Source organism: Macaca fascicularis, chromosome 9, assembly GCF_037993035.2.
Source record: "Macaca fascicularis isolate 582-1 chromosome 9, T2T-MFA8v1.1".
Taxonomy (NCBI): Eukaryota; Metazoa; Chordata; class Mammalia; order Primates; family Cercopithecidae; genus Macaca; species Macaca fascicularis.
In genome coordinates, this window is record NC_088383.1 from 104,523,018 (window position 1) to 104,549,282 (window position 26,265).

General features: G+C 44.0%; 1 protein-coding gene across 4 annotated transcripts in view; it reads right to left on the reverse strand.

The window, feature by feature from the left end:
* Positions 1-4,287: 4,287 nt before the first annotated feature.
* The window catches only part of ALDH18A1 (aldehyde dehydrogenase 18 family member A1), a 49,726-nt gene continuing 27,748 nt past the window's right edge, over positions 4,288-26,265 (reverse strand). For all 4 annotated transcript variants that reach the window (XM_005566057.5, XM_005566054.5, XM_045361292.3 and 1 more), the window contains exons 8-18: positions 26,024-26,148; positions 25,098-25,242; positions 24,388-24,461; positions 22,722-22,815; positions 18,208-18,428; positions 14,818-14,955; positions 12,308-12,503; positions 12,087-12,208; positions 9,582-9,768; positions 8,540-8,635; positions 4,288-5,302 (exon numbers count right to left, since the gene is read on the reverse strand). In XM_005566057.5, the coding sequence (XP_005566114.1) occupies positions 5,121-5,302; positions 8,540-8,635; positions 9,582-9,768; positions 12,087-12,208; positions 12,308-12,503; positions 14,818-14,955; positions 18,208-18,428; positions 22,722-22,815; positions 24,388-24,461; positions 25,098-25,242; positions 26,024-26,148 (1,580 nt within the window). In that variant the 3' untranslated portion in view covers positions 4,288-5,120. The remainder of the gene's footprint in view (positions 5,303-8,539; positions 8,636-9,581; positions 9,769-12,086; positions 12,209-12,307; positions 12,504-14,817; positions 14,956-18,207; positions 18,429-22,721; positions 22,816-24,387; positions 24,462-25,097; positions 25,243-26,023; positions 26,149-26,265) is intronic.

Here is a 26,265-nt window from a genome sequence, read left to right on the forward strand (position 1 = left end):
CAAACTTACATGAGGTGCCCTTAAGAGTGGTTATGAAGTTATTCATCGATTTTTGCCAGAAGTGCCAGTGAAAAAGACATTGTAACATTTAACTCAATGTCTACTGCAGGAGACTCCACGGGGCACTTTCATAAGGAAGAGAGAACAATGATACTCCTCAATGGTTTAGAAATAAGTTGGAGTCAGGGAAGACATGATCGTTTTAGACTGCCAGCCTCATACCAGCGTCCCTAATGGTCCATGGATCTCAGAGAAAGCCCCCTCCACCTCAATAGCTCTGCCCAAGTAGCCTGTTTCAATAGCTACTCAGTAAACATCTGTGTGCATTACGCCTTGCTAGGCTCAGTGGGGGATACAAAGACAGATATACCAGATGTGGCTAATTGTGGCCAACATGGATGGTGCTTCTTCCATGAGCTAGGTGTCCAGTCCATGACCTGATTATTTACTGACAGGAATCTTCAAGGTAAGTATTAGCTGTCTACTTTTTTCCAAATAAGGAAATTGAGGCTCATTGCAGCAAAAAACAATCCTGCAAGTTCCTACAATTTATAGATGGCAGTGCAAGTCATATCACTCCCAAATGCATACTCTTTCCGCTATGCCACTCTGGCCAATTCTTTGAAATAGTAGGACTCCTTTTCTAAAATGCAGGTACCTCTAAGACAATTACGTCTGTTTTTTTCTGCTTGGGCTGCCATAACAAAATATCATAGACTAGGTGGATCAAACAACAGAAATTTATTTTTCAGTCTGGAGATTGGGAAGTCCAAGATCAAGGTGCTGGCCAGTTCAGTTCCTAGTGAGGGCCCTGCTTCCTAGCTTGCAGGAGACTGTTTTGTCTTCTCCCGTCCTCACATGAAGGACGGGAGGTCAAGGTCTCTAGTATCTCTTATTTTACTTTTTACCCAACAGTTTGTTGAGAGACATGTTTACCCAACAGTTTGTTCAGAGACATGCCATCTCTTACGAAAGCACCAATCCCACCATGAGGGCCCCACCCTCATGACGTCATCTAACCCTAATTACCTCCCAAAGGCCCCGTCTCCAAACACCATCACATTGAGGGGTAGGGCTTCAACGAGGAATTTGGGAAGGGCACAAACATTCAGTCCATAACAACATAACAACCTCCATCAAGAAGCCATCAGTTTAAAAACAGATGGCTTTTCCTATACTTTGTTTCTTACATTTAGCTTTCTTTAGCCTAATTTCCTACTGACCCTTAGTTTGTAGCCTCTGCCTAGGGCAAGTCTACAACTCACTCTTTTTTTTTTTTTTTGGAGACGGACTTTCGCTCTTGTCGCCCAGGCTGGAGAGCAATGGCACGATCTCGGCTCACTGCAACCCCCGTCTCCTGGTTCAAGAGATTCTCCTGCCTCAGCCTCCCAAGTAGCTGGGATTACAGGCGCCTGCCACCACGCCCAGCTAATTTTTGTGTTTTTAGTAGAGACAAGGTTTTGCCACGTTGTCCAGGCTAGTCTTGAACTGCTGACCTCAGGTGATCCACCCACCTTGGCCTCCCAAAGTGCTGGGATTACAGGCATGAGCCACTGCACCGGCCTACGACTTACTCTTTCCTCTCCAAAACTGCCTGGGAATTTTGTCTTTTCTCCATCTCTTATGGAGCACTTTAGCTTTCCCATAGAAACCTGGATTACAAAACTTATCAATGAGCTCAAGGGAATAAAAGAGCCTTCCAAGAAAATCTACTCTTCGGAAAGTCACTAGGGGTAACTGTACCTAACATGGCTACCCCCTAATGTAGTAGCTTACCTGATTTTTATCTTCTCTTTCTCACAAAGAGGATCATGATTTTTGTTTGAGCAGGAATGTGCCCAGCTGTAAAACTCTATTTCCCAGCCTCCTCGCAGCTATAGTTGTTCACGTGGCCCCAAGAAACAGTTCCTCCTGATGAGATATAAGGGAAGTGACTGACTGGAGCTTCCAGGAAAGCTCTTTGAATGTGGGTGTGTTGGGCGAACTCAGCTGTGCACGCCTCTTTCCCCTGCCCTTCTTCCTGACTGGAACATAGATGGAACACAGGTGTGGAGATGGAACAGCCATCGTGGTGCAAGGGAAGTTGCGGAGTTAAGAATGTCAGGGCTGAAAGTTGGAAAGAGTCTGGGTTCCTAATGGCATCAGAATTGCCTTGTTGGTCTTGAGCTACTTCTGGACTTCTCATTATAGAAGAAAAACAAAACTCTCAGGTTACTTACAGTAGTGGTAATGCTGGGATAAATCACATAAGGGGCTTACTAAAAATTCCAATTCCTTGCCCCATCCTCAGAAATTCAGGCTCAGCAGATCTGGGTGCAGCAATCTACAGTTTTAGCTAGCCCCTGTGGTCATTCTGTTACAATGATCCTTGAACTACAGTTTGAAGTAGTCTGAGGTCCACAAATCCAGCAAATAGCAGAGGGGTGTGTGTGCGTGGAGAAGAGCGGGTCAGTGATGTTGCGTTTAGCTTTCAATGCCTACCAAAGACTTGGCCAGCTATGGCTGTCACATAAAAAAATACCTTGTTCAGCTAATTTGCAATTTAGTGATGAAGAGCCTCCCATACCCCCATCTCACTAGGAAGCTTATCCAAGCTCCCATTTTGTGAGTGTGGAAACTGAGGCAAAAATGTTTAGTTACCCAAGGTCATAATGCCAGTCAGTGACAGAGCTGGAAAAAAAATTCTGGAGTCCCAGTTCAGTGCTCCCTCCATTACACTGGGCTGCAAATAGCACCATGAATCTTTAGTGTCTGCTCACCTCTCCTTTCCATTTCCTTTCTGTGAGGCAGTGCAGTGGGACATTGTGGCTACCTCTCTGGCCACAATCCCAGCCCTCTTTTGTTCTCCAGCAGCCATACTGTTTAGGTGAATGAATCCTGCTCTCAGCTCCACGAATCAATTAGGATAATCTTCTTCCCCTATCTGATTTTCCTCCTTCCTTACCAATAGCACCCTTACTTTCTTGGAGCTGCAGTGTGCCCAAATAAAAAAGCTACACCTCCCAGATCCCTTTTAGAGAAGGGAGGCCATGAGCTCGTTTTGGTCAAGCCACTGCGGGGGTCTTCCTGGAACGTCACTTAGAAGGGGCAGCGGGCAGACACTCCTCTGCCTATGGTTCTTCCTTCTTCCTGCTGGCTGGAATGCAGTCCTGATGGTTGGAATGCCACTACCATGTGGACAAGAGCCTTGCCCTAGGACAGAAGAGCATAAACCAAAAGCAGCCCCAGTGCCTGATGGCCTTCATGGAGGCATTACCTCAGCCTTGAAGCTGCCTACTTCCAGAGCTCTTTTTACATGAGAAAAAGGAATGATCAAGTTCAAGCCCCAATTCTTTGAAGTTTCTGTGGGATGCAGTTAAACTCAATGTGTGCATTTACAGCAATGATTGATGCAGGCCAGTTTAATGAGTGAAACTTGGGGTTTCTGTCTGATGATAGTGGTCTTTCTTAGGGCCCAGATGCAGGCCTGCCTTCTCAGTGGTCTTCCCCAAGGGCCCCAGCTCTCTTAGGCTGCCTTCTATTTAAGATACCTGGGCATTTGTTGTCTGGTTGGGAGCTCATTGTGGTGTTTGTGACAGTTTCAGGCAGGGCTGTTTATAGCCTTTTCAGGCAAGCTATGCCAGAACTTCCCATCCAGAGGGTAGGGCAGTCAGGGTGACTTGCCAGACCATGTAAGGGTCTGGATGAGAGGCAGGCTGTGCAGCCAGCCTGGGAACATGTTCCACACGACACCATCATTCTTGTGCTGGTGAAACATCCCCAGAGGAAAAGCAGCAGCATTGTAAGCGAGTGCTTACTTCTTTAGGAGGCCCCCATGAGACAAGAAATCTTTCAACTGCAGACTGTCAGGCACCAGGGGCCCTAAGGACAGGAGCTAAATGGAGGGAGAGTGGGGAGGGTCTGAACTGTCAGGTGATCCTGAGGCAACAAGACGGGCAGGGAGGAGCTGGGGGATGCAGTGAACTAAGGATGTCAGCTGGGGCTATGTGCCACCGTGGGAGCTCGCTCAGGTCGGACCCCACCAACTTCAGACCCTCACCGCACTTTTAGTCTTCAAGCTCTTGGGGCTTAATCTCCTGTTTTCCTTTCTTCTCTCCCCATCTGAGTCCCTCTGTGGGTTTTGCCTATGTTGCTTCCACCAACAAACACTGTTGAGGCAGATGTCTTGTCTCCCCAGACAGCTTTAAGAGAAGAGAACATGCCTGCAAGCAGGGCACAAGGGTCACAAGAGAAGAAAAAGAAGGGGGTAATGACAAATAAGGGAGAAAACTTTAATCATGCACAGGCTTTTCATAAAAAACTTTATTTCTCAAAAAGGGGGGAAGAATCCAAAGTATTAAAATAATCCTCTAATTTTTGTTTTGGAGGAAACGGGTAGGACGACAAAATAATTCATACAAAAATTTCAAGCATCACTGCCGTAGATATTCCTCCGGCTCAGTGGGGAGCATCCTGAAACTCGCACCTCCTGTCTGCAGCTCAGCTTCCAGCTGCATCACGGGGAGCACAGCATCTCCTGGATGCAGGAAGCTACAAGCATCAGGAATGCTTGTTCATTTACCCCACAAATAAATACAAAAGGTCAATCTTCCCAGTGGAAATGATTCCGTCTATTTTTGTGACTTTCTGATGAGAATGCTAAAAAGAAGAGTTGCCCCTCTTCTAAAATTCCAAATCTTTTTCCTTTTTGAAGATGACTATGTGTGAAAGAAATAAAATGTGAAAAGATTTGTTAAGGATGACTGGCTCTAGTACCAACTAAATGCCAAGGGGGGCTGTAACTCACTGAGGTAATACAAAGCAGCCATGGATTTTCCTCGCCTTTTATATGGGGAAAATGCACCTTTCAATCCTAGAAGATAATTGGACTTGGCAAAGTCTCTATTGGTAGCAATTATTTTCTTACTTTAAAAAAAAAAAAAAAAAGGGGTGAGCTGGGAGCCAGACTGCGCCCATCAGCCAAGACTGCTATTGCCAAACGGAGCCCAGAAGCATCCAAGTACACTTTCCAACAGGCAGACCCTACCAGGAACTGGGAGACAAGAGTGGGCTCTCTCCTGAGATAAGACAAGTTTAACTGCAAAGACCTTTGGAACATTCCCGGGTTTTCCTGGCTCTTTTCAGTTGGTGTTTCTCTGAGGAACCGGGAGGTTCTCATGAAGATACTTTAAACTTCCATGCTCTGAGAAATCTGAGACCACGTGGTCCTTCCCTCGCAGCAGCCACTTAGTAGTAAGCAGTCCCTCAAGTCCTACTGGTCCCCGGGCATGGATTCTCGATGTACTGATTCCCACTTCAGCTCCTGTGAAAAAGCATGAATAAAAGATGTAGCTTTTCCCAGCCTCTGCTTCCTGTCCATGCTCCAGACCCACCCTGCTGCTTTCCCCTCACTTGGTACCCTCTCTTCCTGCTAACTCCTCACCCATCCTCCCCAGGACAGCGGAGTCATCCTGTTCCCATAAACATGTCCTCCAATTACTATAAATCATGATACACCCCTTCTCGTGCAACTGTGTGTGAACCCCTCTTCTGTATTTTATCCCCAGTGCATTTTGACAATGCTATTAATACAAGTGCTGTCTCTGATATCAGTTTAGCATCTGAATTGCATACCATATTTTGACATTTGAGCATGTTTTGGGGGTACGACAACGTTTACCAAAATGGTTTCACCTCCTCCTCAAACACTCTTTAAATCTTAGAAAGAAAGGGACATGTTCTTGGTATCCCCTAGAAGTCTTAGCACAGGGGACTCATTAGACAGTTACTGAATACATCAAAGGGTTACTGTTCATTCACTTTCCTCTTGCTCCCAGCTCAGACCCAGGGAACGTCAGGGGTTTTCCTGGGCCTGGCTTGGTGTTCTGCAATGTATACAGTGGAGGCAGGGTTCCCTCATTATCACTTTACTGAGCATGTACTATGTACTAGGCACTGTGTTGAGCCCTGGGGATAAAGTGGTGAATAATAGATACAAGGCCCTGTTTTCGTGGAGCTGATATTATAGTGGGCGAGGCAGCCAAAGGACAGGTGAGTAAATAGTCTCCTGTGGTGCTCAAGTGCAGTGATGGGTGCTATGACAGAGGCTGTGTGGTGGAGCTAGGGACACGCTGGGAAGGGTGGTCAGGGAAAGCCTCCCTAAAGAAGTGCCTTTTGGTTGAGACCTGAACAGTGAGAAGGAGCTGGCTGGAGAAAACCAGACAGAGGTGCTGCAGGCAGAGAGAAGAGCAAGTAGGAAATGCAGCGAGGGTGGGATGTGCTTGGGGTAGTGGTTGACAAGGAGAGTGAAACCAGCAGGATTCAGATTCTGGTTCAATAGCATAGAGACCACATGACTTTGGACACGCTACCTAACTTCATGCCTCAGTTTCTTCATCTGGAAAAAGAATTCATTTTGTAGAATGAAGTGAGAGCATGCTTGTGACACATTTAGCACAGTGCTGGGAATGTAGTAAATGCTCAATAAAATCTCTATTGTCATTAATGCATTTCACAAGGAATTTAACTCAACCAGCTTTCACTCTGAGCTGGTGTTGGAAGGACAATGAAATGGTCTTTTGTTCTTCCCTCATCCTGGATTTTCATTTGAATGCTGGGTGCCCCAGCCCTTAAAAATATATTGCTATTTCTTTTTCAAGTACATGGAGTATAAAGATCAGTGCAAGTGATGTGATAATTACATCAAATCCCAACATAAAAGAAATGGGGAACTAAAAATAAAGAGTATAATGACTAAGAATAACTGAGTTAAATTCCCTTTTATAATCTTTAACAATTCGGTGAGAACTATTTCTCCAGGCAGATCATCTACTCAAAAAGTTCAGAAGGATTAAAATGTGTGTCTTTCTGTTTTGTTTTGTTATAGAGATAGGGCCTCACTCTCTCCCAGGCTGGAGTACAGTGGCACCATCTTAGCTCACTGCAGCCTCGAACTCCTGGGCTCAAGGGATCCTCTTGCCTCAGCCTCCTGAGTAACTGGGACTACAGGCTCACGCCACCACACCTGGATAATTTTTTCATCTCTGTAGAGAGGAGGTCTTGCTGCGTAGCCCAGGCTGGTCTTGAACTCCCTGACTCATGAGATCCTCCTGCCTCAGCCACTCAAAGTGCCAGGATTATAGGTGTGAGCCACTGCACGTGGCCTAAAATGTTTTGAGTGGTTGAAATAATTCTCAAATATTCAGAAAACGTGTCATAAATGTATTATTGGAGGTTTTCTTTCTTTCTTTCTTTTTTTTTTTTTTGAGATGGAGTTTAGCTCTTGTTGCCCAGGCTGGAGTGCAATGGTGCGATCTCGGCTCACTGCAACCTCGGCTTCCCAGGTTCAAGCGATTCTCCTGTCTCAGCCTCCCGAGTAGCTGGGATTACAGGCAAGTACCACCATACTCAGCTAATTCTGTATTTTTAGTAGAGATGGGGTTTCTCTATGTTGGTCACGCTGATCTCGAACTCCCACCTCAGGTGATCCGCCCGCCTTGGCCTCCCAAAGTGCTGGAATTATAGGCGTGAGCCACTGTGCCTGTTCTGGAGTTTTATATACTGGTACCCCTGAAAACCAGAGACTGTCCAAATAACCCCAACACGACAGAGGGCTGGAGATTTTATACCTAATGGAAGGGGAGAGAAATGTCCTTCTGAAGCTTTTTATTTCAAAGTCTGCTGTAGAAGGTAACCTTGTGCTTCCGGCTGGCCTGTTTGTTTTGATCCTGGTACTTAGGCCCACGGTACCTTCTTTTGTCCTACTATTGTGGGGTTTCCTATCTCTGAGGCAACCTGGCTGTGGGTGAAATAAGTCTGTAAAAGGAGTGCTCTCAAGGGACGCAGCATGTACCTCTGGCACAGCCTATGCAAAAAGGCAGGCTGCAGTCTGCCCATGCTGTAGCGGGAGAACCCAGGCTTTGGACTTGCACAAGTTTGGGTCTGAATGCCAGCTGTGAGACTTCGGGCAAGTTACTACACTTCTCTGAATCTCATTCTCCCTCTATGAAAAATGAAATACAAGTACCTGCCTTCTTAGCATGTGAAATGCTTAGAAGATAGGCCTTCCACCAACTCATGGGAGGTTTCATTAATTATTCTCCCTGATAATTCTACCTTGCCAGAAGTCTGTTTTTTTTTTTTTTTGAGATGGTGTCTCACTCTGTCCCCCAGGCTGGAGTGCAGTGGCGCAATCTCGGGCTCACTGCAACCTCTGCCTCCCGGGTTCAAGTAATTCTCCTGCCTCAGCCTCCTGAGTAGCTGGGATTATAGGCGTCCGCCACCACGCCCGGCTAATTTTTTGTATTTTTAGTAGAGACAGGATTTCACCATGTTGGCCAGGCTGGTCTCGAACTCCTGACCTCAGGTGATCCACCCGCCTCGGCCTCCCAAAGTGCTGGGATTACAGGCGTGAGCCACTATGCCCACCTAGCCTATCTCTCTCTCTTGTCTTGACCAAGCATGTGAGTCAAGGGGAGGTGTCTCCCCCACCTCAACATACCCCTGGACCACACAGTGCTTCAAGAGGAACTTCTTTCTCCCCAACCAGAGTCTTTCTTACCCAGTCCAAAGCGGTAGCCATCAGCAAAGCGAGTGCTGGCATTCCAGAACACACAGGCACTGTCGACGTGCTGCAGGAAGAACTCTGCTGTGTCTTCTGCAGGGTAAAGAAAGAGAAACCAAGTCAGGATGATACCCAGTGAACATCCCCGTTTCCAGCCATTCATTGGTGACAGATCAGGCCAGGGTCTGGGTCCCCACTGGGCCTCCCCATGTGTTCTCACATATTAAATATTCAGGCTTGTGAAAAATCTCAACAGGGAGAAGACAAGTCAGCTTCATCAATCACAGTGTTGTGGAAAGACTGGGTTGGAATCCAGATCTCCCATGCAGGTGACCTGCCGAAACTTCCAACTTATGGGCTCCAGAGCCAGAATGCCTAGGCCTGAACTCCAGCTGTACACCCACCAGCTTTGTGACCTTCTGCAGGTGTATAAAACTCTCTGTGTCTGGGTGAAAAGGGACTTACATTACCTAGCTGATAGGGTTGTAGAGAGGATGAAATGAGTTAGCACCTGGGGAGTACTCATCCTAGTGCCTAGCACACAGTGAGTGCTTGGTAAGTGCTGGCTGTTAATATGGGTGGCACTGCTCTGGTGCCCCAATTAACTGACTGTAAATTCCTCGAGGGGGCCCTACTGGCATCCTCCACAGAGGCTCCAGTATCTGACACCCAGGAGTGTCCCTGCATACATATTTGTGGAATAAATGAATGAATGAATGTGCAGAGTTGGTTCTGCCCTTAATCTCCTGGGCCTTGGTTTCCTCAGCTGTAAAATGGGTTTATTTTAACTACTTTGTAAGATTTGTTGCATGCATTAAATGATAACGCCGCTGACAGGGTTAGTCATCTTCAAAGCAGAGCTAATCATCCCTGCCCCGCCTCCTCCGGCTGTGACATCAAAGTACCAAATGCAACCACTACTAAGCATTACCATAAGCCTACTCAAATGATGTTTTTCTGCAGGCCAAGAGGGGCTAAGAGGAGCAGGATCAGAAAGCAGCAAAGGCAGACACTATGCGGGAAGCATCTGGACACTGACCGTTCTCTGTGACGATGACATCCGTGTGGGAGCTGCCGTACTTGTGGATGTGGTCAATGGCATCCTGAACGTTGTCCACTACTTCAATGCATAATTCCAGGTCCCCATACTCAGTTCGGAGTGACTTCACTTCGGAGGGGCTGAAGGTCAGATAGGAGGCAAATTTGGGGCCTGCGTGAATTTTTACCTGGAACAGAGGAAGTCCAGGGGCAACAACAAAAAAACAACTGAAATAAGCAAGCTCTAGGATAGAACAGAAAGGTGAGCCTGTAAAACCACAGCCCAAAGTGGCTCCTGTGGCCTCAACAACAGAACTAGTTCTACTTTCCTCCCTCCAGCATGATCTGACCGGCCACTTGCAAGCAAAGGGCCCTCAAGGCAGTTGGAACAGGGATTGAAGCAGGAAACCTTTGAACGTTAAGGATGTGCAAGGTGGGCCAGGCACAGTGGCTCACGCCTGTAATCCCAGAACTTTGGGAGGCTGAGATGGGTGGATAACTTGAGGTCAGGAGTTCGAAACCAGCCTGACCAACATGGCGAAACCCCATCTTTACTAAAAAATTAGCTGGGTATGGTGGCAGGTCATCTCAGCTACTTGGGAGGCTGAGGCAGAATTGCTTGAACCTCGGAGGCAGAGGTTGCAGTGAGCCGAGATCGTGCCACTGTACTCCAGCCTGGGTGACAGAGCAAGACTCCGTCTCAAAAAAAAAAAAAAAAAAAGAATAAAAAAGAATGTGCAAGGCATTCAGTGGGTTATCAACATAAGGCCTTGACTTCTGGTATTTTACTAAAACGAATACTTAACAATAAAGATCCCAGTCCCTACATATGGTACCTAGGCACTGGACTCGCATGGAAAGAGGGAGGTGCCACATATACATTCCTACTCCCTGTACCCTGGCGAAGTCCCAGGTTTGCTTTAGAGGTAAGCAGTACTTGGTTAGGTACCTAGTTAGGTACCTAGTACTTGGTTTCAGCACCTCAAACTCTGGCTACTCATTTGATTTACAACTGTGTCACTCTGGCCCCACCTCTAGGTTCAGCTCAGCCCTAGGCTCTGGTTCTAATCCTGCTTCTGGTTGGAGGAATTTAAGTATTTTGAGGCTGGTCACTGAGGGCCCCAATCACAAGCTGGATCCCACTTAAGCCTTGTTCTCTGAGACATCCCCAGGACAGGCTTCATGCCTTGATTCTTTGGGACCAAGCTTTTGCCTTGGCTCAAGTTATGAGTGGTGTCTGCCCTATCCTCATGAGTCCCAAGGCCCTGCCATTGTTTCCTATCTGGGATCTCACTTCCTCTGTGTTCCTTGGAGACTGGAATCCCACCCCTGTGCAAGCCATCCTTCTGGCTTTACTTTATGCCATCCAATAGTGCTGGATGAAGTACACATAGTGACTCATTTTGATTTGGAATTTCAAGGCCATCCTCATTTTAATGACTGAGGATAACACTGGTGTGTTCAAATTAGGTCTAGGGGCAGGGTTTAGTCCTGGCTAAAGGAGAGCTTTCCTCCTGTCTAATCCAGTTCACTGTGGTGCTTGGCAAACACAGGTGCCCAACCAACAGGCTTCCTTACCAAAGTAAAGTAAGGCCCCCAAACATGAATGATCATGTGATCTAACTCCCTTGTAATCTGTGGAGTACAGTTTCATTTTCAAAACAATTCTTTCCAGTTCTCACCGGGACCATGCCACATTTATAAGCTAACTGGAGCCTTCCTTTCCAGTCAAAGGATGGAAGGGAAGAGACACATGCTCAGAGTCAAAGCAACCAAGGCCAATAAGCACATTCTCTACTGCCATGCTGCTTTATATAATTCTGAAAGTGTACTGTGACATCAGAAATTAAAGCTTAAAATGCATCCATGCAGAGAGTTTAACAGATTGTCCATTTCTGCCTTGAGGGCATCTATTATATTTTCTTGCAGGCATGAATTTAGGACACAGCACAACTTTATATTTGAAATTAATTGGCTTTTGGTTTGTTTACAACCTTAACAACATGGTAAAACATAATCCAGGGAGACATTCTACAAATTACTGAATCCCAAATATCACTGCATTAAGTACATTAATATTGGTAACCAAAGACACTGGGGGCAAGCAGTGAACGTACATAAGTTTTTGGTTTGAAACATTTCTGCACCATCTTTTCAAATCAAATTCAAAAAATAATATACGTTTGGGAACACCCTGATAGGTGAACAAAAGGTTGCCAGAAACAGTTCAGTCAGCATAGTGCCATGTGGTCTGTCTTACCTTTGAACCCTCTTTAGCACACAACACATTCCACTTTGTAATAAAGCTATTTGTGTATTGGTTTGGTTCAACTACTAGAGGGCGGGGGTTGTGTTTTACTCACCTCTGTACTTAGCATGGAACTTTGTACATAGGAGATATTAAAAAATATTGTTTCTTAAACTGCCTTATGTGGTATGGCTATGCCTGGTTTAATTCCGCAGGCTTCTAAGACAGGAAGTAATGTACTAGTCCTGTGGAACTCACCTGTTCCACTCTCAGCATATCAATGATCTGGTCAAATAATGGTGTCCTGAGCAGATCCCGGTGGATTAACAAAGTCTCCAAAGCATTACAGGCAGCTGGATATTCACATTTAGAGTCTCTGACTGAAAGATGAGCAAAGAATTGTTTCCACTAATATGATCCAGAGCTGCAGAGGACGTAATATTTCCCCCTTGTGAAAGAGGAGACCCCATCCAGCTCACCTAGCCTGGTGACCTTATCAACACTGGCCTCGGAATCCACATACATGTGACAGATCCCTTCGCTGTGCCCCATCACTGGAATCCCCTTAGCAGCTTTCTGGATGTCTCTGACCAGCTGGGAAGAGCCACGTGGAATGATCAGATCTATCATTTTGTCTAGGCGACAAAGATCTTCAACTTCTTCTCTGGTATTCACCTTTAGAAGGAAAGAAGAAAATGATAAAGATGACATCTTCTGACCACACAAAATATGAAAATAGCAGCTTCTCTTTTACAGATAAACATCTGTACATTCTGAGAACTAAGTGAGACACTGTGAAACTTCTTCTAAAAACAAAATTAAGCTCCCGATCATGGGAACCAAAAAGTTGTCCAGCAAATGCTTATGAAACACTATATATTCGGTGCTGTGCTCCACATCACGGATCACGCAGGATGCAGGGCATGCCCTCAAAGAGCTCAGCATCAAGTAGCGAAGGCAGCACTAGGGTACTGCTAGTCATAATATTGGGCAGACAATTTTTAAAATGCCAGAAGGAGCACAAAGGGGTATCTATGGAGGTTAAATGCAGTACACTACTTCAGGCCATGATCACAAAAGGGAGTGGCTGCTCTGTTGGTTTTCTATTCACAGCATTGAGGAAATGTTGGGTTGGTCTTGCTAGGGAGTCATGGTTCTCATGACTTCTGATGACAACTTCTACCCTGGGATGTGGACTGGAATGACTTAACGAGCCTGTGTGAGGATACTGAGATTATGGGCATTTTGTTTTCTCTTGATTTTTAATTTTTCTCCATATGGTCATATTACTTTTACAACAAATATATATATGTACCAGAATGTTCACAGCAACTTTATTCCTCACAGCCCAAAACTGGAAACAACCTAAATATTCATCAACAGAAGAAAAGATGAACTGTAGTACATGCAGGTAAACGGAACACTACATGGCGATTAAACGAGAAAACTACTGCTAGATGCAACAATGGGAATGAATGCCACAGACATAACGAAGGAATGACAGGCGACATAAACGTGTGTTTTGTTTGATCTCATTTATATAAAGTTCAAGAACAGGCAAAAGGCCGGGCGTGGTGGCACATTCCAAGCACTTTGGGAGGCTGAGGCAGGCAGATTGCCTGAGCTCAGGAGTTCGAGACCAGCCTGGGCAACATGGTGAAACTCTGTCTCTACAAAAAACAAAAAAACCTCAAAAATTAGCCAGGTCTGGAGGCACACACTTGTAGTCCCAACTACTAGGAAAGCTGAGGTGGGTGGACTGCTGGAGCCTGGGAGGCTGAGGCTGCAGTGAGCCAAGAGCTGAGATTGTGCCACTGCACTCCAGTCTGGGCAACAGAGCAAGACTATGTCTCAAAAGAGAAAGGCAAAAGTAATTTAATGTGACAGAAGTAAAAAAAGTAGTTTGTGGGGAAGGGGGCTACATATTGACTGGGAAAGGCACAGGGGGCCCTCTAGGATGTTGGGCTGTTCTGTATCTTGATGTGGCTGGTGGTATGATATGTGTGTGTGTGAACAGTCACAGAGTTGTTCACAGGATCTGTATACTTTATGTATGTTACACATCAATAGGAAGAAAAGGAGGGAGGGCACCTGTGTAAGCTAGGATGTGGTAAAGCTGGGATTTGAAGCCCTAAAATCTATGCTCTTTCCAACCACTATGTTGGCATAAGAAAAAAACCAGATTCTGGTCACTGAGTGTGTAATGAGCAGGCTTGTAGACATTCTCCCAGTAGCCAACAGAATCCTGGAATGTTGGAGCAAATGAGCCACAAAAAAAAAAAAAAAAAAAAAAAAGGATCTGGAGTCAGCCTAGGTCCAAATCTAAACTCTATCACACACCGTGTGACTCTTGGGGAATTACTTTACCTCTGAATCTGTTTTTCCCAATGTAGAAAATGAGTCTAATAATTAATGATATTTTCCTCATGGGACTGTTGTGACGATCAAATGAATTAATGGATAAAATGAGCCTTGCACATAGTAGGTACTCAACAAGTAGTAGCTATTATTATCAAACTTCATTTGACAGTTGAAGAGAATGAGAAATGGTCAGTTAAAGTAATGCCCTTAAATAATAATAGCAATAACAGCATGATCTGATACTCAACACACTGCATGACAGTTTATGACAAACTTTTGTAAAGTTTCTCATCTGACTTACCCTAGATCACTCTACCAATGACAGGAACATAGGCCTCACACTCTAGGTCTGGTACTCCTGCTGCCTTGTGACCCAAAAAATGAAGGTCTAATTGACATCCTCGTAAATAAATAGTGCCAAGATGCAGCTATAAGGCAGGGGCCTTCCTAAGTCACTGAGGACCCATCTGGCTCTGTAGAATGGCCTAAAGTCTGTGGGCTCACAGGCCTGCTGGAGTGTCAAGTCTGCCTGTAGTCTTGGCTCTGTGTGGCCTAAGTTTTGCTTTAAATTCCCAAACACCTGACCTGGCCCTTCTGGGCCTGACTTGGTGCATTCCCAGGGACCTACCAGCTGCACGGCCTCCTTGACTCCATGGATTGAGAGGGCCTCCTGGGTCAGAAGGTGGAGAATCCGGTTGCTGTGTGCAGCCTCCTTCCCTCCTTTGAGTAACAAGCCGTTACCACTTGCGATAGCCAAAGCTGCCACCTGCAGATCAAAGGGAGAGCAGTGGATCAAAGGGGACAAACAGTAATAGCAACAGTGATGTTAGCATTCATAAGCACTCTTTCTGTGTGCTAAGTCATCACTGGGGCATTTCTGCAAGACAGGTATGTGGCCAGAGAGGTAGTGAGCCAGCATCAGCCAGGGATTGATGACAGGCCTCAGTGGTATGGGAGCCCCTTGGTGAACACACTGGTGTAAGGGGATGTCAGAGAGTACCCTTCACAGAGCATTCCAGATTCCACAGTCACCTATGTCTTATAGTAAAGAGGTGCTAGTTTTTTGTTTTTAAAATAGAATTTCCCTTTGAGACTTCGGGGCTAGTGCAAAGAAAGAGCTGGTATCCTATAGGACAGTCCAGTGGGGGAAATGCTCCCAGAATTCAGGGAGGGAGTTTAGGGTAATAAAGTGGGGCCACTCTCTAATGACACCTTGTATTTCCCAGCACAGCTGCTTGGCAAGAACTTTAACATATGCTTTCTCAACAGGAGGCTGTGATATGTCAACTTGCTTAAAGGGGGTTGCATTCTTTTCTTTTTTTGAGATGGAATCTCGCCCTGTTGCCAGGCTGGAATGCAGTGACGTGATCTTGACTCACTGCAACCTCTGCCTCCTGGGTTCAAGTGATTCTCCTGTTTCACCCTCCTGAGTAGCTGGGATTACAGGTCCCACCACACCCAGCTAATTTTTGTATTTTGTAGTAGAGACAATGTTTCACCATGTTGGCCAGGATGGTCTCAATCTCTTGACCTCATGATCCACCTGCCTTGGCCTCCCAAAGTGCTGGGATTACAGGTATGAGCCACCATGCCTGGCCGAGCGTTGTATTCTAATTTTCATTAACTACTGAAAGTTCTTTTTCCTAACAGACGTACCTATAGGAAGCCATCAATGACGCTGACAATAAAGGTGTCCTTTTCACACGGGTCAAGCCAGTTATACATGAATGACAGCAGCAGGCTATCAGAGACTTGTGGTCAGAGAACAAAGTGAACCACAGGCTAAGATATTTGGAAATTTGCTCCTGCACTGTGGTATGGTAGGTTGATTTGGGCTACAGTCCCAGCTGCACCTTACAAGTGTGACAGGAATCTTACCTTCTATGAGGTTCAATTTCTCCAGCTCTAAAATGGACATATGAACAACTACTTTAGGATACTGGAGGAATCAAGAACATATATTACCTCAAGAACAACCTGAGAATAAAGTCTCAAAAATTATCTTTTTTTTTTTGTTAAAAGACCTTCACACACACACAACTGTCTTTGGGAAGCTTATCTCCAGTATTGAAAATATATCCTTCAGGATACAAAATCAATGTGCAAAAATCACAAGCATTCCTATACACCAATAACAGACAAACAGCCAAATCATGAGTGAACTCCCATTCACAATTGCTACAAAAAGAATAAAATACCTAGGAATCCAACTTACAAGGGATATGAAGGACCTCTTCAAGGAGAACTACAAACCACTGCTCAACGAAATAAGAGAGGACACAAACAAATGGAAGAACATTCCATGTGCATGGATAGGAAGAATCAATATCGTGAAAATGGCCATACTGCCCAAGGTAATTTATAGATTCAATGCCATCCCCATCAAGCTACCAATAACTTTCTTCACAGAATTGGAAAAAACTACTTTAAAGTTCATATGGGACCAAAAAAGAGCCTGTATTGCCAAGACAATCCTAAGTAAAAAGAACAAAGCCGGAGGCATCACATTACCTGACTTCAAACTATACTACAAGGTTACAATAACCAAAACAGCATGGTACTGGCATCAAAACAGAGATATAGACCAATGGAACAGAAGAGAGGCCTCAGAGATAACACCACACATCTGCAACAATCTGATCTTTGACAAACCTGACAAAAATAAGAAATGGGGAAAGGATTCCCTATTTTATAAATGGTGCTGGGAAAACTGGCTAGCCATAAGTAGAAAGCTGAAACTGGATCCCTTCCTTACACCTCACACAAAAATTAATTCAAGATGGATTAAATACTTAAATGTTAGACCTAAAACCATAAAAACCCTAGAAGAAAACCTAGGCAATACCATCCAGGACATAGGCATGGGCAAGGAATTCATGACTAAAACACCAAAAGCAATGACAACAAAAGCCAAAATAGGCAAATGGGATTTAATTAAAATAAAGAGCTTCTACACAGCAAAAGAAACTACCATCAGAGTTAACAGGCAACCTACAGAATGGGAGAAAATTTTTGCAATCTACCCATTTGACAAAGGGCGAATATCCAGAATCTACAAAGAATTTAAACAAATTTACAAGAAAAAAACACCCCCATCAAAAAGTGGGCAAAGGATATGGACACTTCTCAGAAGAAGACATTTATGCGGCCAACAGACACATGAAAAAATGCTCATCATCACTGGTCATCGGAGAAATACAAATCAAAACCACAATGAGATACCATCTCATGCCTATTAGAATGGCAGTCATTAAAAAGTCAGGAAACAATAGATGCTGGAGAGGATGTGGAGAAATAGGAATGCTTTTACACTGTTGGTGGGGGTGTAAATTAGTTCAACCATTGTGGAAGACAGTGTGGCGATTCCTCAAGGATCTAGAACTAGAAATACCATTTGACCCAGTGATCCCATTACTGGGTATACAGCCAAAGGATTATAAATCATGCTACTATAAAGAGACATGAACATGTCTGTTTACTGCAGCACTATTCACAATAGCAAAGACTTGGAACCAATCCAAATGTCCATCAATGATAGACTGGATTAAGAAAATGTGGCACATATACACCATTCAATACTATGCAGCCATAAAAAAGGATGAGTTCATGTCCTTTGCAGGGACATGGATGAAGCTGGAAACCATCATTCTCAGCAAACTATCACAAGGACAGAAAACCAAACAACGCACATTCTCACTCACAGGTGGGAAATGAACAATGAGAACACTTGGACACAGGGCGGGAAACATCACACCCTGGGGCCTGTCAGGGGGTGGGGGACTAGGGGAGGGATAGCATTAGGAGAAATAACTAATGTACATGATGAGTTGATGGGTGTAGCAAAGCAACATGACATGTATACCTATGTAACAAACCTGCACGGTGTGCACATGTGCCCTAGAACTTAAAGTATAATAAAAATATATATATATACACACACACACATATATATTCTTCCTCCAATATCTGCACCAGCCCCCGGTGGCAGGGTATTTATTCACCTGGGGTATATACACACCTGGGGTAGGCAGTCAGGACGAGATTCAAAGATCACCAGCAGAACTCCAATTGGGACAGTCACTTGTTCCAGTTCCAGGTTTTTGGCGATTCGGGTGCGGCGCAAAACACGTCCCACGCTGTCCTGGGAGGAGGCTGCGATCTGCCGCAGACCGATGGCCAGGCTGTTCAATTTGGATGTGGAGAGGCTTAAACGTTTCAGCAGAGGAGCTGCAAGTCTCCCTGAAAAGCCATTAAGAGGATATGATGAAGTAGCAGACCTGGCAGGCTGCAGCTACCAACAGATGCGTCTTTTTTTTTTTTTTTTTTTGAGACAGGATCTTACTCTGACGCCCAGGCTGGAGTGCAGTGGCATGATCTAGGCCCAATGCAACCTCCGCCTCCTGGGTTCAAGCAATTCTCCCACCTCAGCCTCCTTAGTATCAGGGACTACAGGCATGTGCCACCAGGTCTGGCTCATTTTTGTAGAAATGGGGTTTCACCAGGTTGGCCGGGCTGATCTTGAACTCCACACCTCAAGTGATCTGCCCGCCTCGACCTCCCAAAGTGCTGGGATTACAAGTGCAAGCCACAGTGCCTGGCCCAACTGATATGTCTTGATGTTTTACTGAACATGTGGGACTGCATTAGGAACAGACTCAGGAAGACAATGACATACCACTTACACTGTCTTTCTTAGGCGTCCGTTTGGCAGTACATAGCATCATGTAAAGCTGTGTACCCTGATACCCTTTGTCCCAGCAATTTCAGTTCCAGAAATTTATCATTTGTATGAACAGGCAGGTATATAATGAGGATACTTACCACAACATTGTTGTAATACTGAGAAATTGAATTCTACCTAAATATTCAGACAATGGTTTATAATTCAGTTATTATAAAGACTATACCTAGGTTCACTGACATGGAAAGCTATCTAGGATATAGTCTACGAAAAAAGCAAACTATACAATAGCATGTACGATATGATCCTATTTATCAAACACTGTACATATATGTGTGCACAGGAAGAAATCTGGAATGCATCCAGAAAAGTAATAATCTATCTTTCTATATTATTTTTTTATAATGAGTGAATTATTTTTATAATCAGAACCAACAAAGATGTTTTCTTCTAAAATAAAATGTTAAATATTTTGGGAAGGAGAATAGAATTTAAAAAAAGAAAACTTTTTTGCTTTTTTTCTTTTACAGACAGGGTCTCAGTGTGTCACTGAGGCTAGAGTGCAGTGGTATAATCATAGCTTATTGCAGCCTTGAACTCCTGGGCTCAAGTGATCCTCCTGCTTCAGTCTCCAGAGTAGCTAGGACTACAGGCATGTATCACCATGGCTGGCTAATTTTAAAACATGTATTTTTTTTTTTTTTTTGAGAAGGAGTCTCGCTCTGTTGCCCAGGCTAGAGTGCAGCGGCACAATGTCGGCTCACTGGAACCTCTGCCTTCCAGGTTCAAGCAATTCTCCTGCCTCAGCCTCCCATGTAGCTGGGACCACAGGTGTGTGCCACCATGCCCGGTTAATTTTTGTATTATTAGTAGAGATGGGGTTTCACCATGTTGGCCAGGCTGGTCTTGAACTCCTGACCTCGTGATTCACCCGCCTCGGCCTCCCAAAGTGTTGGGATTACAGGCATGAGCCACCACGCCTGGCCAGTTTTAAAACATATTTTGTAGAGATAGGGGTCTCACTATGTTGCCCAGGTTTGTCTCGAACTCCTGGGCTAAAGTGATCCTTCTGTCTCCACTTCCCAAAGTGCTGGGATTACAAGTATGAGCGACCACACTTGGCCGAAAAAAAAATAGAATTATGGCAAGCTCATAGGTAGAATTTTATTTTTTTATTTTTTTGAGTCTCGCTCTGTTGCCCAGGCTGGAGTGCAGTGGCGCGATCTCAGCTCACTGCAAGCTCCGCCTCCCAGGTTCAAGTCATTCTCCTGCCTCACCCTCCCAAGTAGCTAGGACTACAAGCTTCTGCTACTATGCCCGGCTAATTTTTTGTATTTTTAGTAGAGACGGGGTTTCACTGTGTTAGCCAGGATGGTCTTGATCTCCTGAAGATCCGCCTGCCTCGGCCTTTCCCAAAGTGCTGGGATTACAGGCATGAGCCACTGCGCCCGGCCCAGAATTTTCTTTAAAAACAGTAGTATACATGGTGTGATTCCCTCTCTCCACGCACAAACATGTATGTACATATTCATATATATACATGCATATACTCAGGAAAACCATTTGAAATCATATATCACAAATCATTACTGTGGTCAATGTTGAGATTACAAAAATTTTCCCTTTCCTTTTTTTACAGTCACAGCCACTAAGATAAAATAACAAAAAGATTTCTGCCTTGGGGGGAAGCAACTGACCTTATATTAAGAAAAAAAAATTAAACCATCTTTCTACCAACCAATTATACAAATTAATTAATTTTCTTTACTTTTCCCCATATGCTAAAAAACAAGTTTTAATTATAGTGTATGTTAAATGTTACATCCTAGCTTTTCACCTCACAACCCAAGTACATTTTCCATGTTGCAAAAATTATCTTAATTACTACTAAATATTCCATTAATTTGATACAGCTGAACACACTTAACCACACCTATGTTATTAAATGCTCAGCTTGTTTCCAGTTTTTCAGTGTGATAAATCCTGCTCTAAAAATCTTTAGATAAAGAGCTATTTTCTTTTCTTTTTTTTTTTTTTTTTTGAGATGGTGTCTTGCTCTGCTGCTCAGGCTGGAGGGCAGTAGCGCGATAGCTCACTGCAACCTCTGCCTCCTAGGTTCAAGTGATTCTCCTGCCTCAGCTGCCCAAGTAGCTGGCATTACAAATTTGAGCCACCATGGCCGGCTTTTTTTTTTTTTTTTTTTTTTTGAGACGGAGTTTTGCTCTTGTTGCCCAGGCCAGAGTGCAATGGTGCCACCTTGGCTCACGGCAACCTCCGCCTCCTGGGTTCAAGCGATTCTCTTGCCTCAGCCTCCTGGGTAGCTAGGATTACAGGCATGCACCACCATGCCCAGCTAATTTTGTATTTTTAGTAGAGATGAGGTTTCTCCATGTTGGTCAGGCTGGTCTTAAGCTCCCGACCTCAGGTGATGCGCCCACCTCGGCCTCCCAAAGTGTTGGGATTACAGACGTGAGCCACTGCGCCCAGCCGTAAGTTTTGTATTTTTATAGAAATGAGGTTTCACCATGTTGGCCAGGCTGGTCTCGAACTCATGACCTCAGATGATCCACCCATCCTGGCCTCTCAAAGTGCTGGGATTACTGGCGTGAGCCACCGCACCTGGCCTAAAGACCTATTTTCTTTAGAAATAGTTTTTGAGGATAAATTCCCTGAACTGGGATTGCTAAGCCATGCTCATGTATACCCAAGGCTTTGTTTTCAACCCACTGTGTGTCCTTACGCATGTTCAGAGACGTACAGCTGGGATCAGGAGTCAAAGTTCTGCCAACAACAAGCTGTGGAACCTCGGGCAACAACAGCTTTACTCTCTGTGGGTCTTAATTCTTTTACTTTAAATTAATGAGTGGATAGTATCAAATATTTCTTCCAGTTCTGAAAATCTATTGTATGTTTTGTAATACTATAAAAATGAGATGTAAACTCTAGAGGAGGTTCTAAAACAATGGTTCAAAAATGTTTTAAGGAATGAAAGTAATGTTGTTGAACCTTGCAAAATTTTCTTGAAACAAACACCATTAATATGATGTTCAAGATAATGCAGAGGAAATTCAAAACCCCATAAAATCAATCCCTCTTATTTTAAGGTGGAAAGGACAGAATTAAGAAAAAGAAGAGAAAGAGTCAGGGCCCTGACACGCTACATCTCTAGGTGTTCACAATGTGAGTTTAACATCTTACTTTACCATTAGCACCTCAAGGGTATTTCTGAATGGCACCTGGTGCTAACTTAGGGAAGACAAAAGACTGGTTAATTAAGAAACAAGCTATCTTTCTTCACAGGCTGCACAAACTATTTCTACAACTCTTTCACATGTACAGTCCATCTGTGTTTAAATCCTGGTCTATCACTGACCATATGGCTTTGGGCAAGTGACGCTTCTCTGAGCTTCAGTTTCCTTCTCTGTCAAATAGGGATAATAAGTAGCAGCTATCTCAGAGGCACTATGTTATGAAGATTAAATGACATCCTGACTGTATAGCCCTTAGCACAGTGCCTGTCAATACAGAAAGACCTCAATAAATGTTAGCTATTAGCTGAATGTCTTAAGCAGTGGTGTTCTCAATCTTGTTCTTTTTTGTCCTGACTGCCATAGTAGCCACAGCTTGTGACCTGCGGGGAATGAAAAAAGTTCCTTTGGGGATTATACTAAAGTATCTGGGGAAGAAGAATACCGATCACCCACCTAACCACAATGGAAATGATATATAATGTACAATTTCTTTTATAACAATCCTTATCTTTAGGCAGACATAAGAATTACTAGTAATACCAAAAACCAAAATAACCCACACCCCTCCATAACATTGACTCTAAATTGTCTGGTCTTTACCCTCTGCCTCCTCCAAGTCTTTTTTGTTGGCTAACAGGATCTCATCACGCTGGTCCGTCAACAGATCAGCCAGATGATGGATAATTTCTGCTCTCTAGAAGAAAGGTACACCATTAAAAAAACAGAGCTGTTAATCCAAGAAGAATGCACACCACAGTTTTTAAACCTACTCTTCTGAGAGTGCCAGGCCTTGCTCCCACATCCAAGGTCACCACCAACTGAATCTCCTGATTTCCCGTCACTTATTCCCACCACTGCTCCCCTTATTTCTTCCTTCCTCTCTCATTGCCAACCCCTAAGTCACTTCTCACTTTTCCTCTTTCTTTTTCTCTTATGACTCCTGATTATTATGATTAGCAAACCATGGCTAATTATAATAATCAGGAGTCATAAGGAAAAAAAAGGAGGCGGGGAAGGGGCATGATGGATACAATCTGTAAAAGATTGTATAATCTGGCCGGGCGCAGTGGCTCAAGCCTGTAATCCCAGCACTTTGGGAGGCCGAGACGGGCAGGTCACGAGGTCAGGAGATAGAGATCATCCTGGCGAACACGGTGAAACCCCGTCTCTACTAAAAAATGCAAAAAACTAGCCAGGCGAGGTGGTGGGCGCCTGTAGTCCCAGCTACTCAGGAGGCTGAGGCAGGAAAATGGCGTAAACCTGGGAGGTGGAGCTTGCAGTGAGCTGAGATCTGGCCACGGCACTCCAGCCTGGGTGACAGAGCAAGACTCCGTCTCAAAAAAAAAAAAAAAGACTGTATAATCTGTAGGAGATTATGTAACTGTACAGGGGCCAGGACTTTGAAGTAACACGATACATAGAGTCTTACTTATTTAATATCATTAACTGGTTTATTTCCAGGTAAGTTTTTACATCTGGTTCTTCCTCGTAAATTATTTATTTAAAGCATTTAAGCAAAGTGAAAAAATTCAGTCCTAGGTATTTGAAGACACCTCAAACCTGACCCTGCTAGATTAGGAAACGTGGCAAATCAGTATGCTGATTATTGGAGGAGTAGAGGGAAGTGGTTTGAAAGGGAAGTGGTTTGAAAGGGAAGCTAGGCTCCTCCTCTGCTTTCCTTTCTCTGCTGTTGGAGTTACTTTCTCTTTTCTCAGGCCAAAGGATTCATTAGTATAAACCCATATACATCCTTACTCTCAAATCCATCCTCGACAATATAACCCCTGGGGGACCAGCTCCCAGCTTCCACTTGACCTCCTCACCACTTCCAGCCTCATCATGTTTGCTACTTAGACTAATTCATGCCAGACAGGTCAGGGCTACAACTAGGCAGCAGGCTCTCGAGCTTCCCATCTTCCAGACAAGTCAGGGGATTTGGAATGGGTTGGGATAAGTAATTTTCCCACATTTCCATGCCCAGTATGTGGCAGAATTAGGTAACCTTCCTAATCTCATCATTTTTATAATGCTTTTGATCAAAACATCATAGTGATGAAAAGTTATCTTGGGCCTCTGTCTATAAAAGATAAAAGAGAAAATAAAATTAAGAAAAAGAAAAAAGGCAGAACAAATATGAATCAGACTTGTAACTCAGATAACTACGGCTCACTAGGAATAAAGACGGAGTCAGCAGGTTTGACTCCTGTAACCATACAGCATGACTCACTCTGAAAACTGTAACAATACTATCAGCTAAGGTTATTACCTGCTCAGGTTCCAAGGTGGCCAACATCCTTCCTCCAGATCGAGCCATTTCTCCCTGCTGCTCAACAGTAGGGCCTGCAAGAATATGTGCAAATATCAGGTCCTGATCACCTTAGTTCTCTTTCACTTTGCCAGCACTTGCACAGGCTCATCACGCCCACAGAAGGAACACATGATGCTTGTTTCACACAGGGGATCAGTATGACCAATAAAATAGCAAAAGAATGTGCCAGATTCACTTGGGCATAAACATAAGAACTTGCCTGTATTTCTGGGGTAGACGATATATTTTAAGTTTTCTAGAATTCTTCTGAATTCCACTTCGGCGATATTTTTTAATGTGTTTACATTTCTGAATGCAGATTATGAGGTAATTCTGTCCTTTGTAAACACTCGACAGCACATACTATATCATATGCATCTTTGCATCTCTAGTGCTTATTACTACCTGGCATCTAACATAGGCCTAGCAAATGTTTCTTGAGAAAATCAACGCTTATATACTTTAACTGAGTGATTGTACAGAGAATAGGCCTAGCTAGGCAGGTTAGACAGAATTTCACAAAAGCAAAGCAAAATCCAATTTTGCAAATAGTGCTCAAAATAATGCCGTATTTCGAAATATTAGCATATCAATTTTGTGATCTCTAACTAAGCCAGGTGTCACTAGTTCCTATCACAGAACTTGGGACCTTATGAAGAACTATTTACCTGCAGGCTTTACTTCTGAAAAGAAGGTACCAACTTTCTTCCCCTCCACGATGTCTGTGATGACGTGCCCAGACACCTTTGGGTGGGTTCCATTGGCAATAACAACAGAAGTGCCACCTTGCAAAGCCCAGAGGGCTGCTTTCACCTAATGAGACAGGTTAGATCCAGCAAACATGAGATTCAGACCTACTCACCCACATTTTAAACTTGCAAAAAGATATAAAATACAAGTTGATATTGAACAACTTAAGTATACGAAATGTGTTTTTAAAAGCTTAGAAGCTCCAAAAACACATTACAGCTTACACACTTTCCAGCTCAACCTTGGCATGTGTTACTTAAAGGTAAGCCAACCTATCCTTTGTTTCCAGTCTGTTCTCTCTTCAGTCTCCCTAGTATGGGACTCATAACTCCTACATTTGATTTACTGTACCTCAACTTAGAAACAACTAAGGAGACCAACAGGCTGGGGTTTGACCAGAGTCTGATCTTGAGTACTTTCGGCTTTTCTAAGTGGGGATCTTGTCCTCATCTGTGCTGTTGATACATGTGATGCTGTACCATAGGGGTGTGACTTCTAAGAATAATTAATGGGACAAAATTTTTGAAAGATTTCATCAAGAAATATTTGAACTGATAAATGAGAGATTTATGAATTATGAAAAATATATAGGCCCTGCCCTTGCAGAGTTTACAACATGAACACACTGTTCATATAATATTAATGAAAAAAACCCACAGACACAGACATAACTAAATGTTGGAATGCAACACTCAATAAATCTATATTTAGGTATGTACATATTTAAGTGTGTATGTGCCTACTATCTGAACCATTAACCCCCAAATAGTTACAAAAGTAAAAAGGATACAATACAGTTTGGGCTTTAAAATTGTTATAGGCAGTTAAGGTACCAGATTCTTACCTTGGCTTCCATGCCACCCATTCCCACTCTAGACTTGGTTCCAAATGTCACAGACTGCTGATCTCCGGGATAAAATATATCAATAAGCTTTGCATCATCTGACCCCGGGGGGCTGTCAAAAAGGCCTAAAAAATAGACAAGAGTCAGTAATACCGCTTTGATGGAAGTGTCTCCAAGACAGGCCTCCCCAGGGCACCTGTCAATCACTCTGTACTTTACTCAACCAAATGAATGCCACTGCA